General features: G+C 44.3%; 1 protein-coding gene across 1 annotated transcript; it reads right to left on the bottom strand.

Annotated features, from left to right (window-relative positions):
* Positions 1-7,389: 7,389 nt before the first annotated feature.
* On the bottom strand, positions 7,390-11,091 carry calm2a (calmodulin 2a (phosphorylase kinase, delta)). Its single transcript, XM_079230087.1, has 6 exons — positions 11,004-11,091; positions 10,064-10,094; positions 8,565-8,708; positions 8,348-8,454; positions 8,131-8,266; positions 7,390-8,038 (listed from the first exon to the last, which is right to left on the bottom strand). The coding sequence occupies exons 1-6, from the start codon at positions 11,004-11,006 to the stop codon at positions 8,010-8,012; spliced, it is 450 nt and encodes a 149-aa protein (XP_079086213.1). The 5' UTR covers positions 11,007-11,091; the 3' UTR covers positions 7,390-8,009.
* Positions 11,092-13,587: the final 2,496 nt, after the last annotated feature.

Here is a 13,587-nt window from a genome sequence, read left to right as displayed (position 1 = left end):
CAAGTTTTTAAGACGGGTAAGAGTGACATATCCTGTATGTATCCCTTATGCCCACAGACCAGCTCCCCTCCCCCCATATTGTTATTATAATTAGCTTTATTTTAGCTTTATGATTAGCTTTATTTTCAGATACGTTTTTCTGATTGGCTATTTGTGTCGCCCATTTCCTTTTATTGATTGGCAGGGGATTCGGGGAGACGTGCTTGATTCCTCCATGGTGAGGGCAGCGACCAGGTCATGTTTGTGCTGCGGCACATTAAATAGCCTCGAGGTTTTTTTCAGCGTGAGAAATACGATGTGTGGCGGGAGGGCGGGACTTAAGACCGACATGCGTGACAGTCACGCTCAATGCGTGACGCTTGAGAGCCCTGTATATTAATGCAAGGACTGTTGTACTATTGGGAGCATGTTATTTTTGTCTTGCACAACTTATATTTTCCTGGTCTTGGTCTCACGACCAAAGACCGTTTTCCTGCCTCGGCTGGACAATAAAGTTTGTGCTCTGAGGGGTCCAATCAGACCAAACCCGATGATGTTAGCATTTGTATATCACCAACTACATTGTGACCTCTCACGTTTTTAAAGCCGAATAAGAGTTACATTCTTTCACCTATGGACCTCATATAAACCAATTTGGCACACTGACAATATACACCAGATCTATTTTCAGGCACCCATGTTGTTTAGACCTTTGACATATCATTCATCTGATCTGTGCTTAAGGGTTGGTCTCTGTCTCTCGCTCCTTGCCTTTCAGTTCTCCTTTCCTCTTACCCACTAACACACATACTGGTCATCACCAGCGGCGTGCCATGCATAAATAGCATCACCCCTCCTTCTACCCTCCTCCTCAGACATAAAACTGTCTCCCTGTCCCTGAACACAGCACCATCCTTTCATTTTCAGCTGCTCTTTTATTCTGACAGAGGGAGGCAGGAAGGTGTCTTTCCCTCTCCTCTGCTCCTCGGATGGCTGCTACCACTACATGCCATTTGATCCCGGTCGGCAGTTTCCCTTGATCCTCGGAAAACTGACCTGCCTGATGCTCCCAGAGGTGCTAATGCAGGTGTATTTCACAGGATAGTAAAACTATGTGTGTGCGTTGGCCTACTTTCCCAAAGTGGTGCGCAGCACATTAGAAACGTTCTCCTGTGCGGCGGCGGAGCGGAGGTAACTGGCACATGCTGTGAATGTCTGTGGAACTTGAAAACTTTGACCCGTTTTTGACTGGTGCGTCCAAGACATTTCAATACAGTCCCCCTCAAATCAACTGCATTTTTTGTCTTTTCTTTCATGAGGCAATCAATTCAATAATTGGTTGTGATGTTTCACTCAAAAATAAAAATGTTAACTTACGGTGGTGGTATAGAGGAATGGTCAGGGGATCACCAAAGTCCTTAGGGTGTATCCTCTGGGGACTATAGGGGCCTGCTTCAAAGTTTTGTGGCAATCCATCCAATAGTTGTTGACATGAATCAGTCTGGACCAAAGGGATAGGCTGACCAACAGTTGCAAATACGCCCAGCAGGTGTTTAGGCTTTCACGCAGAATACTTAATGGTGTTATCTCTTCTGTGCTACAGCAAGAGAGAGGAGGGCCTTTATTCGCATTTTAACAACATTACAGAGTGCGAGCAGGATTTCGGTGCTTCCTTTCGGTGCCTGAGCCAATTTAAATACTTTTTTTACACTACTCTGTAATGTTGCACAATACTAAAAAGGTAGGGCGGAACCCGTACGTGAAAAACGACACGATTTTGCATATTTTTAGTATTTTTAGTAGTCAGAGGTACTCACTGCTCCCTCTATCTCATGCAGAGACGGGGCTCAAGGGGCGGAGCTGTGCACGCACACAGCAGATCACTCAGAGATCAGGGCAGACATGCAGGAGCTCGGCTTGTTGGAACAAAGCTCTCCCAGTTGATATTAATGATGACGTGTAGTCCAGTAAAGCAGCAGAGTATGTAGAAGCCAACAGTTTCTGAGTGGAGTTCTGTTGCACACGGTCCCAATCAGGCCACCTGATGTTTTTTTTTTAAATATATTGTTTATAGTTTGAAGTTAAAAGGTTTGAAGTCAAGTATCGGTTCAGGCACCGTTTAGGCACCGGTATCGTTTTAGCACCGGTATCGGGAAAAACCCAAACGATACCCATCCCTAATAATAATATAATGAATTGTATTAATAAGATGTCCTTATTGTGTTAAAGTGTTGGAATAAATGTTACATATTTAACTGCAAAGTAGTAATGCGTGATACCTTTTTTGCATTGAATCATACTGGGATAGACGGCCCTACCAAAAGAAATTGCCACCAGCCGCCACTGTTTATTCGTATGAAAATATCTGGGATTATGACCTTTATTCAAACAGGCTTGAATATCAAGAAAGGATTTGTTCCTTCTGAGCAGCACGTGCAGTCGATATTGCAAAAAAGCAAACCGTGTAAATCTAGGACACACAGAATAAATACATATTTTTTTGTTGTGTTCCCCATATTCACTGGAGGTTGTTTTTTTGGGCAGGGGATGTGTGGAACTCATTTTATTGCGGCTAAGAGGCGAGGCTCAAGTCAAATAATTTTCTTTTCCTGTCTCCATGTCTTCCATTGGTTTAATTTCCACTTTATTTTGATCGGCTAACATCTGCCCGTCCACACCAGGTCAGCTGTCCAAATATCTTGTCTTTCGGTTGACTTCGCTGTGGGATTTGTGTAGGTGCTTAACCTTTGACGATAAACTTGTCTTAGAGTCGCTGTGACACCACTAACAGCAGAAAAACTGCTCCCAACTCCGCAGTAATAACACCCCCGGGATTTCTTAGCGCCTTTCCTTCTCTGTCAACACTCAGCAGCTGCCAGCACGGCTCAAATATCCATCAGCTACCAGCATGGACACACGGCCGAGGCTGCAACCCTGCAATATGAACCAAAGCTGACTGGGCAGCTAGTGCAGTGCCTTAACGGGCCTCCGAAAGGGGCAAATGATACAATCGGACAGTCCTGCGGGATCGGTTTTCTTTGACCCTTATGGTTGTCATAACTAGCTCATGTTCAGCACTACATTCACATTCGGGTCACAGCTTGTAACTAAAGCCTATTGAAAGTGTATTGTAATGAAGCCTTTTTGTGGTGCCATGGAAAGACTGAACGGTCCTAATAACTAAGCTTGGTGACGAGACACTTACGGGAGGAAAGCTGATCTGCTGCACGGTCGACCGAAACATCACATGCCTGCAAGAAGAGGAGAGCAGTGAGAGAGCAAGGGGGGGAGAGAACAGCGAGAGAAGAAAAGAGTAAGGCCATGCATGATCAGAGGCAGAGAAAATGAGAGAGCAGGTTGGTGATTGCTTCTCCATCTTTGTTCTGTAAGCAGATGAGAGAGGGTAGGAGAAGTAGTTGCGATCAAGGGATGATTCCTGGGTTGTCTGCTCCGCTATGATCTGAGAGTTAAAGAGAGGCTGTTTGTCGAGTGCTTACTTGCAGGGAATCTTCTCCACCGGCTTTGCTGTGACGCCGTAGTCGCACGGTGAAGTGTTCATAAGCTAGCACAAGGAATAAAGATAGAGGTTTTAATCAACTGTGACAGTATCAGCGTGAGTTTGTTTTTGTGGGGTTTTTTCTCGTCGGCTGTTACACCACCAAACAGCGTCTTCTGTTTTAGTTAGTCCGCTGCACGTGCGTCTGAAGTTGCTTTCGCGTCGCCTGTGGAGTCTGTCGATTGTGCACACGACTCTTCAGTTGCATGCCCTTATAAGGAGGTGGCGGGGCGTTTCTGTATGCACACCCAGGTGCACGAAAACGCACGTTTTTTACATTTTACAATGCCTGAAAATGGGTTCTTACACAGCCAAAGTATTCTCAGCTGTGTTCCCCCGAATGAGGATTCTTAAATTGAACGTGCGTTCTCGTGCACCTGGGTTTGCATACAGAAACCATAAACTAGGCTTAAGTGTGGAGCGCTGTTGAAGCTCGCCAGAAAGAGAGCAAACGTTCCGGAGAGAAGTTTAGGGAATGTACATGGCCTGGCGCTTTGATAAACACACTGTATTGCCAAAATGTAGTTTTAGCAACTGTAATAATTAGCTGGACATTGCCACGCCATATCGCAAATGCTAATTAGTTTTTAACCTCTAAGTTCAGGTTCGCTCAGGCTGTAAACACGTTTCTTTGTGCTGTAAAGTTGAGCATTTTATCATGTTTGTCTATGGCATCAAGTGGCCATCTGAGGCACTGCAGTTTTTGGCAATTCCTAGTCTGCTTCATTTATCAGCAATGATAAATGTTGCCGCTTAGCGAGAGCAAATCAAACGATGAGCTTGCAGATTCAATCATTATTGTTGAATGCAACTGAATTCTGAACAATAATTTGGTGATGTCACACAAGGTAGCATCTTTCTATATTTATCTTTCTATACATAATATTTATTGCATAAATCTGCTGTACTGTAAATGTACAGCAAACAAACAAAGAATAATTGTCAAGCCACAAGGCCTACTGTTAGCCAGCCGAGTAGCCCGAGAGCTGGGAACGCATTAAGATAAACTGATATTTAATTAGGTCTAGTATGCATTATCACCACGAATGCACTGCGAGGCACTTAGGGACTGGATCCACTGTCGTATAAGTGTTTGAATTGATTTCTAGGCAGACAGCGCACTTTAGACAATAGGATAGTGCAATGCAATAAAAGACATCAACTGAAGGGCTACCATGTGCACATACACATTACTGGGAACTAGTTATTTCCGGGCGTGCACAGAAGCCAACATAGCAGCGTGACACAACACCTACTTTCAGTGTTCCCAGCCACCAGCTCGCCCGGCCACACAGGTCCCCCTTGTTATCGCCCTGCAGACGATAAGAGGGCACAAGCAAAAAAAACATAGTAGCGTGTTTCTGCTACGACGACATCGCCATGACAACAACGTGTTGATGCATCTCCACGTTTCATCCGGTGGCACACAGAGTTGTGAGGCTTTAAAGTGCCTTACCTTTTCTGTTCTATCACCACCCCAGGACATGTCACCAGCTTTAGAGGCGGCCTCCTGCGTACTCATTGTCGCTCGCTATCTGCCCCACCGAAGGCCCAGTGACACCTGACCACCATTAGAACTACGACTGTTACTATAGCAGCGACTATCGATCAATTTTTCAACAAGCTGGCCTGGTGGAGGGCTAAATTTAGACTCGCTGACCAATTTGACTGAGAGTGAGACACAATGGCAGGCAAGCACCAGGGTACACACTGCACATGCTGCAGTTAGTTTAGTTAGTCCTCATTATCATCATGGAGGGGAGACTGTGCTATTGATTAGAATATCAAGATCAAACGTTGCCATTCCAGTGCAAATTTGAATACATGTACATTTGACCAAATATCAGGTGCTGGCGAATTTGCACTTTTCCAAAATGAGGTAAAGTCAGATGATGCAACTTTTTCTGTCCGGTTAAGAAAGCACATTGCTGTCACCGGAAGAGAGATGACTTGTCTCGTTTCCCAAAGCCATGTAGCATTAAAGCATGTTTTAATGCTACCAGCCGCCCCCAAGTTAATGTCCACCATGCTTTCTAAACTGGTTACAGAACATGAGTTCTGGTGGTCAGTGGGTCTAATGGCCCCTTCACTTCATTCCCTCCGCTATGGATTAGGACAAGCTACCTGGCTAACTAGCCGGCCGGTTGTCTCCAAAGCTGCGTGCGCGGCTTCCCAGCGAGCTACAACCCCATGGACGTGTGTTGTCACAGTAATGACTGATGGCCATCTGACGACATTTTATTTTGTTCTAGTCCAATGATCATGGAAAACAATTGTGTGTGTGTGTGTGTGTGTGTGTGTGTGTGTGTGTGTGTGTGTGTGTGTGTGTGTGTGTGTGTGTGTGTGTGTGTGTGTGTGTGTACCTGTGTTTGAGGAACACTGGAGGTTTCTAAGTGTGATACTTACCCCGAGAAACTCGTTCAAACCAACCCTCTATTTTGTGTGTGAAGTATCATACTTGTGACATGGAGTATGAAGTATGATGCAGAAACCCTCTCTCTCTCTCTCTCACTCTCTCACTCACTCACTCACTCACTCTCTCACACACACACACACACACACACACACACACACACACACACACACACACACACACACACACACACACACGTGTGGCCCGAGAGTACACAGGGAGACACACTCACAAAAAAACACAGGTAGCAAATTGCCATTGTCTGATTGAGTTTCTACGGGTACATCTCCCTTTTCACAGCACCCGGAGTACGGACAGCCTAGTGTTGTGATGTGCGGTGTAATTAACAGCTTCTTATAAGTAGACTGTGATGACACTTTAGCTGGGAGTTGTTTTTTATTAAGGTTTGGACAAGATGAGAACCACTTGTCATCGATTCTCACCCGAAAATGTCGTGTTAGTCTCTGTTGCAACCGAAGCCTTTACTGTGCAGTCCTTGAATTAGATATTCTTTAAACTACACACAATCAAGGGAACTCAAGTAAACTACCACTGTGCGTCATTGTCTGTGTTTAAGCTGTGAAGTGCATTTTGTAATGCCATAAATGTTTCAATGTGGATCCACAGGGACCGCTGAAATGCATGACTGAGACAAACAACTGCAGCCCTTACTGCTTACCAACGGTCAGAAACATCACAACTTTAGAAAACAAAGTGTTTCTAGTTTAACCATTACAAAAGCAGAAGTCCCAACCCGCTGCATAGGATCAATGGCACAAACTAAACGCAGATAGCATTGAATTCACACAGGAGGCAGCGCTGAGGTCCACAATAGAGCTTTATTTTTTCATTCATCAAAACAAACTTAGTATCTCTGCAAGCTACTGTAACAAACTCAATAATCAGAAATGAACAAAAATGATAATTAAACTTAAAACAGGTACACCTCTATTTACACCATGTTTTCTGATGTACGCTCAATCACCTGCACCGCGTGATTGGGGCAAATGCCAAGTAAGACATGAGGCAGACAAGCTTCCACATGGTGCTGCGCTAACAGTAGCAGACAACACATGGCCTATGCAGTCAGTAAGGGACCTGGACAGTGCAAGGCAAATTCAATGTCAAGTACCATTGTGTTCACTTCAAAATAGAAGCCGTTGATCCCACTCAGTGCTTTTATTTTAATGACAATACAGATTTGATATGAGCTTATCTGAACATTAAGAGGCATTGGCTGATGCTCTCAGTGCTTTTGGAAATTAACAGGGGACAATTTAAATGGGTAAACATTTCATATGTATTCTAAGAAACAAGAAAAAAAAAGATCCTATCAAAAACGGAGCATCCTGTCCTCAATACAAAAATGGGAATTATTACAGGGTATACAAACTCAAGGATCCATTATAACTGAGAAAACAAGACAATTTTCAAAACCGGGTAGATTGTAATTTTTATTGGAAAACAAAAATATACAACTTGGAATGGATTATTTGAGGCATGACCAGAGGTCATAAAAAGAAAAAGAAAAAAGTTAAAGTGAGTAAAACATTAAAAAGCATGGTAAGATTAGTCGTTTTCTGGTATATAGAACAGCAGATACAAAAAGAGTTTGTACGAGTACCTAGGAGATACACCCGTGTCATTTTTTTTGCAGTAGTGCAATGCTGAGAGATTTCCATATATACTTTGTCCGTAGTCCATGCAGAGTTTAAACTCCTCTACATTGTTTCCATGCCAACAGGGTTGCCAAGTGACAACCAGCTGACAGGTTTCCAATGTCGCCATGCGTGGAGGGACCCCGAGCACACAAGACGGGAAGATTCGAAGTTCTCCGGCTCCCAGGGGCCTCCACAGGCATCTGGTTGTATGACCATTCTGTCACTCCAAAACACCATGACAGCAAAAGAAAGGGACATGGGACAAGAGCCTATGCAGTTTACATGCAGTTCCTTTGGACAGCAGAGGGGGCAGGGACGAAGGGGGCTATTAAGATTTTACAGATAAATTACACAAAGAAAAAAAGGCAAATTATGTATATACGAAATCTGTACAAGGCCTTCACTTCGCCGTCATCATTTGTACGAACTCTGCAGGGGCGAGAAAAGAAAATGTCACGACTCAGTATCAGGCGATTGACCCAAACCAACTCAAAATATGGAGCAGTCACACATCAACAAACCTTCATAGTTGACCTGTCCATCTCCGTCAATGTCTGCTTCTCTGATCATCTCATCCACTTCTTCATCAGTCAGCTTCTCTCCAAGGTTTGTCATCACATGGCGCAGCTCAGCAGCACTGATGTATCCATTGCCATCCTAAAAACGACAGTAAACACATTTTAAAAACTGCTGCGACTTCTGCATAGATGTGCGTGTCTGAGTGCAGACTGCATTTACCTTGTCAAAGACACGGAATGCTTCTCTGATCTCCTCCTCGCTGTCTGTGTCCTTCATCTTCCTGGCCATCATGGTCAGGAACTCTGGGAAGTCTATCGTTCCATTTCCTGTATACAAAAACAAATAAAACATTGAGGGATTTCTAACTATACCAGCAACTGTATGTGTGCGGTTAGCAAGTGTGCGTTGTTTTTTTAAAGACGGATTAGGTTCTCACCATCAGCATCCACTTCATTGATCATGTCTTGCAGCTCTGCCTCCGTGGGGTTCTGGCCCAGAGAGCGCATGACTGTGCCCAGCTCTTTGGTGGTGATGGTGCCATCTCCATCCTTGTCAAAGAGCGAAAATGCCTCTTTGAATTCTGATGGAGAAAAATAAAAAACGGGCTTCTTCAGTTTGGCAGCGTGTTGCACCTATAGCTGGATATACAGACTGGCATAATGCAGGCTGTGGCAATATAAAGACCCAGCAAAAAAACTGAATCTATGACAACATGCATAGATTAAAAAGCCATGTAAAAGCTGTCATCCCAAATTGCATAACAAACTTGTCTTTTCCTTAAGTCTGCAAATCACATTTACCCAAACCCTGAATTGGCGCAAGCCTAAAGGGGCATTGCATCACTTTTGTTTGTTATAAACTAGCTAAAGCATGCTGACGAGCCCTTCTGTTTTGAGTTCCAACTGCAGTCGTTTCTGGCTAAACAAGGGCAGCGACCATGAGAAGGTGCAGCAAATGACATCCTGTGTGGTTTGGTGGAGCCGTGAGGGACGAGCAAACCATGACAATCAAGAGTGATGAGGCCAATGTCATGCGGCAGCATCATAAATCTACAATCTGCACTACCACTTGGAGGATTAAAGACAAGGACAGCACCCTTTTTGTTATGAGAAAGGTCTGCTGTTTGCAGCAACTGTAGTAAATGCTGGGGGTGGAGGTTCCTAAATCCTGATAGGGGCCATGAAAATGCCACATCACTGCAGTTGCTCACTGCTTTAAATTACTGTAAATTTCAGTCAGCAGAACATGATAGGGCACGCTCATGTCATGCTGTTCATACAAACTAGCAATCTAAACACTGGCACGAGTCAGCAAAAGAGCAAGCAACTAAAAGTGGATGCCATGTAATACAGCAAGAGTATAGTCAGCACATTGTGAAACCTGAGATCTAAGCTGATTCAAGTAAACGGAAGCTGGAATATATAATCAGGGAACCCGCTACAACTGTGCCACATTTTATACATGCACTGCATACATTACAGCAAGTGTCCCAGAGTGCATACTGGCTGCAATGCCCTGACGCGCACACCACTGCATGAATTAGAGATTACAGCATCTAGGTCTGTCAGTATATTAGGTCCAAATTTCAATTGTTCCTGGATCATTCCATTTAATAAAACACACCCAGGGCAAAGGACACATCACAAACAGCATGTAAAAGGTGATTGCCAACACCTCACCAGAATATACAGTCCTTCCAGATTACATCATACATTACATGGCAACCATGAAAATGCAAAGCTTTCCATGAAGGAGTCCTTCTGCACTTCAGAGCCAGCAAGCAACAGCCGTTTCATTCATTCCTGTTTTATGACCATGTAGGCTGCCCTGTGGACCGCCTTAAAAGGAAAAAGTATAAATCCACTGCAGGGGATGCAACGATCCATAAAGCAGGCCACTCTGCAGGATATGAGGAAAGATGCAGCGATGTCTTACCAGCAATCTGCTCTTCTGTAAGCTGATCAGCCTGTAAAATACAAAAATATCAAGAGTTAGCTTTTCCATTGCAGAATCACCTCACAGTTAGGGCCGCCCATTCAGTTATAAACGTTGCAGGCACATCCTTCTACGTTGGAAATTATTCTGGAGTTTACAATGGCTGTCAGCAAATGTAACACTACGACTAACCGAACAGGAAAGAGGCGTTTTCGTGTCGGTGAGCAAACACGCTCGTTACTTAATTTAGGAGACCGGAAAACAAATATAAGACGTGCTGGTTAGATCTAGGTTACTTACATTTGGATGTTCGACGACGCCAACTTAACCACTGACAATGGACGACTTACAATTTGGCGGTAAATGTTAGCTAGGAAGCGCCAAAGTTAGCTAGCTACCCTTTACCGGCTCTCAATTACAGACCTGCACACTTTAGGCAAAATAAACGACAAATTCTGCAGTCGTCACAAACAAGGCCTCGGTTGGCAAATAGTCACTTTAACGGCACCGACTGTTTATCATTAAGATAGCTTCATACTTGACATTACGGGGACAAATGTTCGGCCAACATTCACGTTAAAAAAAATGCGGATTGACTGGCATAAAAGAAACACTGCAAGGGTACGTAACTAACGCCACCAGTGCTGCACTGCTTCAAGTGTGACTGCGCTAACGGTGGGAACACAGGTTTTAACTTACTAAAGCCAAGTATTTATGCAGACCAACGCGTCTTTAGCTAACGTTAGCTTTGTCTACAAGCTAGCATTACCTAGCCACTAGCAAGCTGTCATTTATTCTGCCAGCACTGCGGTAGTTCACATAGATTCAGTTCAGCTACTGGTTACGTTTAATTGACATTTACTTCGCACATAAAAACAACAACTATGGGACTTTCGACTAACTCAAGACTGGAGATAAAAATAAATCCGTTTTTTCTTACCATTTCGATGTAGATGCAGCGGCTGGTTCAGAGAAAATCCGTAACAAACCAAAGCCAACACAAAGCCTGCGCAGAATGACAATCTCTATGAACACAGTGAGGAAGAGGCAACTGGACTCGCCTTTAACGGCTATCCTAAACTCCTCCTCTTTTCTATATCACTCCGCCAACTTCCCTTTTCCTCAGTTATTAAATTAATCAAAAACGCTTTTGAATTAATCAATAGCTGCACAAGTAAATCAAGAAATCGTCGCAACACCCATTTGGGACCACGGCTAATGTTTTGATGTAAAAAATAAAATGTACATGATGTATTGCTGGAGGGTCTACATAGCGGAGTATGAATACTTTCTGCTACTCTGTGATGGGGCACAAGACGTAGCTGAAAGAAATCGCGCTCTCTGATTGGTGTGTTTGTACCTGCAATGCGTCACTCCCATGGTCTGCGCTGCCGCTGCATCTTGTCCATAGACATCCCAGTCAGTGCCACAGGCATCGCAGACGAGCTTGTTGCACAGTACATATGGGCATCATCTTTAGGGACACCTTGTAAACTCGTTTTGATAACTTATTAGCTACAAGGAGCATAGTTTGTTACTTCTAACTGCTATATTACTGACCCAGTTTGTGCTTACATGAGTTTCTGCATTTGCTGTTTTCTCATTTTTGACAACATTACTTGTTATTTTCATTTATTGTTTTTATTTCTTCAAATTGCTGTGACAAGGTTATCACAGACCGTTTGAGAGTTCAGTATGGCTCTGGACTTTCCTTCCAAGTCCTCATCACTTTGCATATGTGCATAATGAGATGCAGAGTCAGGACCGAAGTGCTTGAACGTAATGGTTCGTAGCGGCCTGTGAATATGTTGTCATGTGCACAATGCCCGCCGAGATGTGTGACTGGGTCTGTAGCGGGCGTTGCTGTCAGGTGACGGTGGACTCTCGGGTCTAATTGTGCTGCTGCTGGTGTGGATGGGAGTATCTGATGGCCTGATTGCTTATGCCTGACCGATCTCCCAGTGACCAACTGTCTCTGGCCCGATCCCATGGGAGAAGCCAAGGAGGAGGAGGTGGAGGAAGAAGGCGGACAAGGATGCGCAAGGAGAAGGACTTGAAGAAACACTTAAGAGAATGCACTACAATCTGTGTGTGTGTGTGTATTTTTCCTCCCAAATTACACTGCCTCCTTTATTATTAATTATCACACTGTTAAGTAGAGAGCCGGGATTGTGAGAAGCTCAACATCTCACGCGTAGATGTAAGAAACCATCTGGGCTGTTTGCAGAGGTGACGCTGCCTTTGCCATGTGATCTGCTGAGCAGCTTTAGAATCAGCCAGGCCTCTCTCCCCCCAACCTAATCTGAAGCACATTGGATTCTTTTCATTTAAATCTGTTTTTCTGCGACAGGGTTTTTGTCTCTGCATAGATTATGTAACGCCAAAGGTGGCAGCACAAAGGCCTGTCACAAGTAACCCGATAAGCTGGAGCATGTGTCACACTACAGGCATGTTGGTGTTTATTCGCCTTTTTGCCTCCCTGAAAGTACTGGGCAAACCCTTGTACAACATACTTGCTGTGAGCACTTAACTGCATTCCTTTTGGTATATAAAATGTTTTGGACATTGTCATAGAACCTCTGGGGCGAACTGCTCCAATAAAACAGAGACAATGGCGTTGGGCCATACCTTTATTGAAATCCGAGTACCGTTCTACTTCCGCACTCCACCTAATTTGCACAATCACCTGTTTGGTTGGTTGATGACATGCCCTTCAGCGGTGCCCAGGTCTCAGAGGACCTGCTCCAGGTCAAAGGTGATTTTAGGTTGGAGGTTAATACGGATGGGGAATGTTGGAGCCCGGGAGACGTGACTTATTGGTCTATAAAAACCTGAAACCAAACCCCATGACGTGAGACTCAATGTGGAGCACAGTACAGCATGTGTTACAGTGTTTGTTTGGTTTTTGCATTATGAATGTTAGGTGTTGTGTTAACTAAAGTTTTTTTGTGTTTTTTTTAATTCAGATTAAAATATGTGTGCACGCACATATGCTCACCTCCTTTTTATCAGCTCTGGGAATGTGTAACTGCTTCAGATAATGCATCCTTATCAGACAGACAGCCCAGCCCCAGAGTGTTCTTTATAAGGCAGCAGCTTTCATTTCCGTACCTGGGGAGAGAGGGGCGTGGGGTAGGAGGGGGTCAAGGGTCACCGTAGTTCAGCAGAGGCGAGACTCCTCTCTCCGTCTTCATTAACGTCACCTCCCAATGGCCTGTAGCATCACTCCACCGCTGATAGCAGTTAGCATTGCTCCCTTTCCCATAAAAATAAAAACTTGGAGGGCCGGGTTGGCACAACGGCACGTGAGACAAAGCGGTGTGTGGCGGTACCGTGCGGTGTAGCTCTACTGCGCAATCACTCTCTAAAAATCAAGCCGCTTCCAAGCTAAAAAAAGAAAAAACAGCTAATTGTTGTTGCCTAAGTGGTGGCTTGGGAGGACTTTTTAGTGGGATGGGGGAGGCCCCGGCGACAAATATGAGAAGATGTTTACCCGTTGTAACTGAAAGACATGGACGGCATCA

The sequence above is a fragment of the Taurulus bubalis genome (assembly GCF_910589615.1).
Source record: "Taurulus bubalis genome assembly, chromosome: 14".
NCBI classification, from domain to species: domain Eukaryota; kingdom Metazoa; phylum Chordata; class Actinopteri; order Perciformes; family Cottidae; genus Taurulus; species Taurulus bubalis.
Note: the sequence above shows the minus strand (reverse complement) of the source record. Positions and strands in the feature narration are given on the sequence as shown.

Coding starts and splice junctions, on each gene's coding strand:
- calm2a (XM_079230087.1), bottom strand. Junction 8,455..8,564: donor CAATGAAGTGGATGCTGATG/GTGAGAACCTAA, acceptor TTTTGTATACAG/GAAATGGAACGATAGACTTC. Junction 8,267..8,347: donor CATTCCGTGTCTTTGACAAG/GTAAATGCAGTC, acceptor TGTCGTTTTTAG/GATGGCAATGGATACATCAG.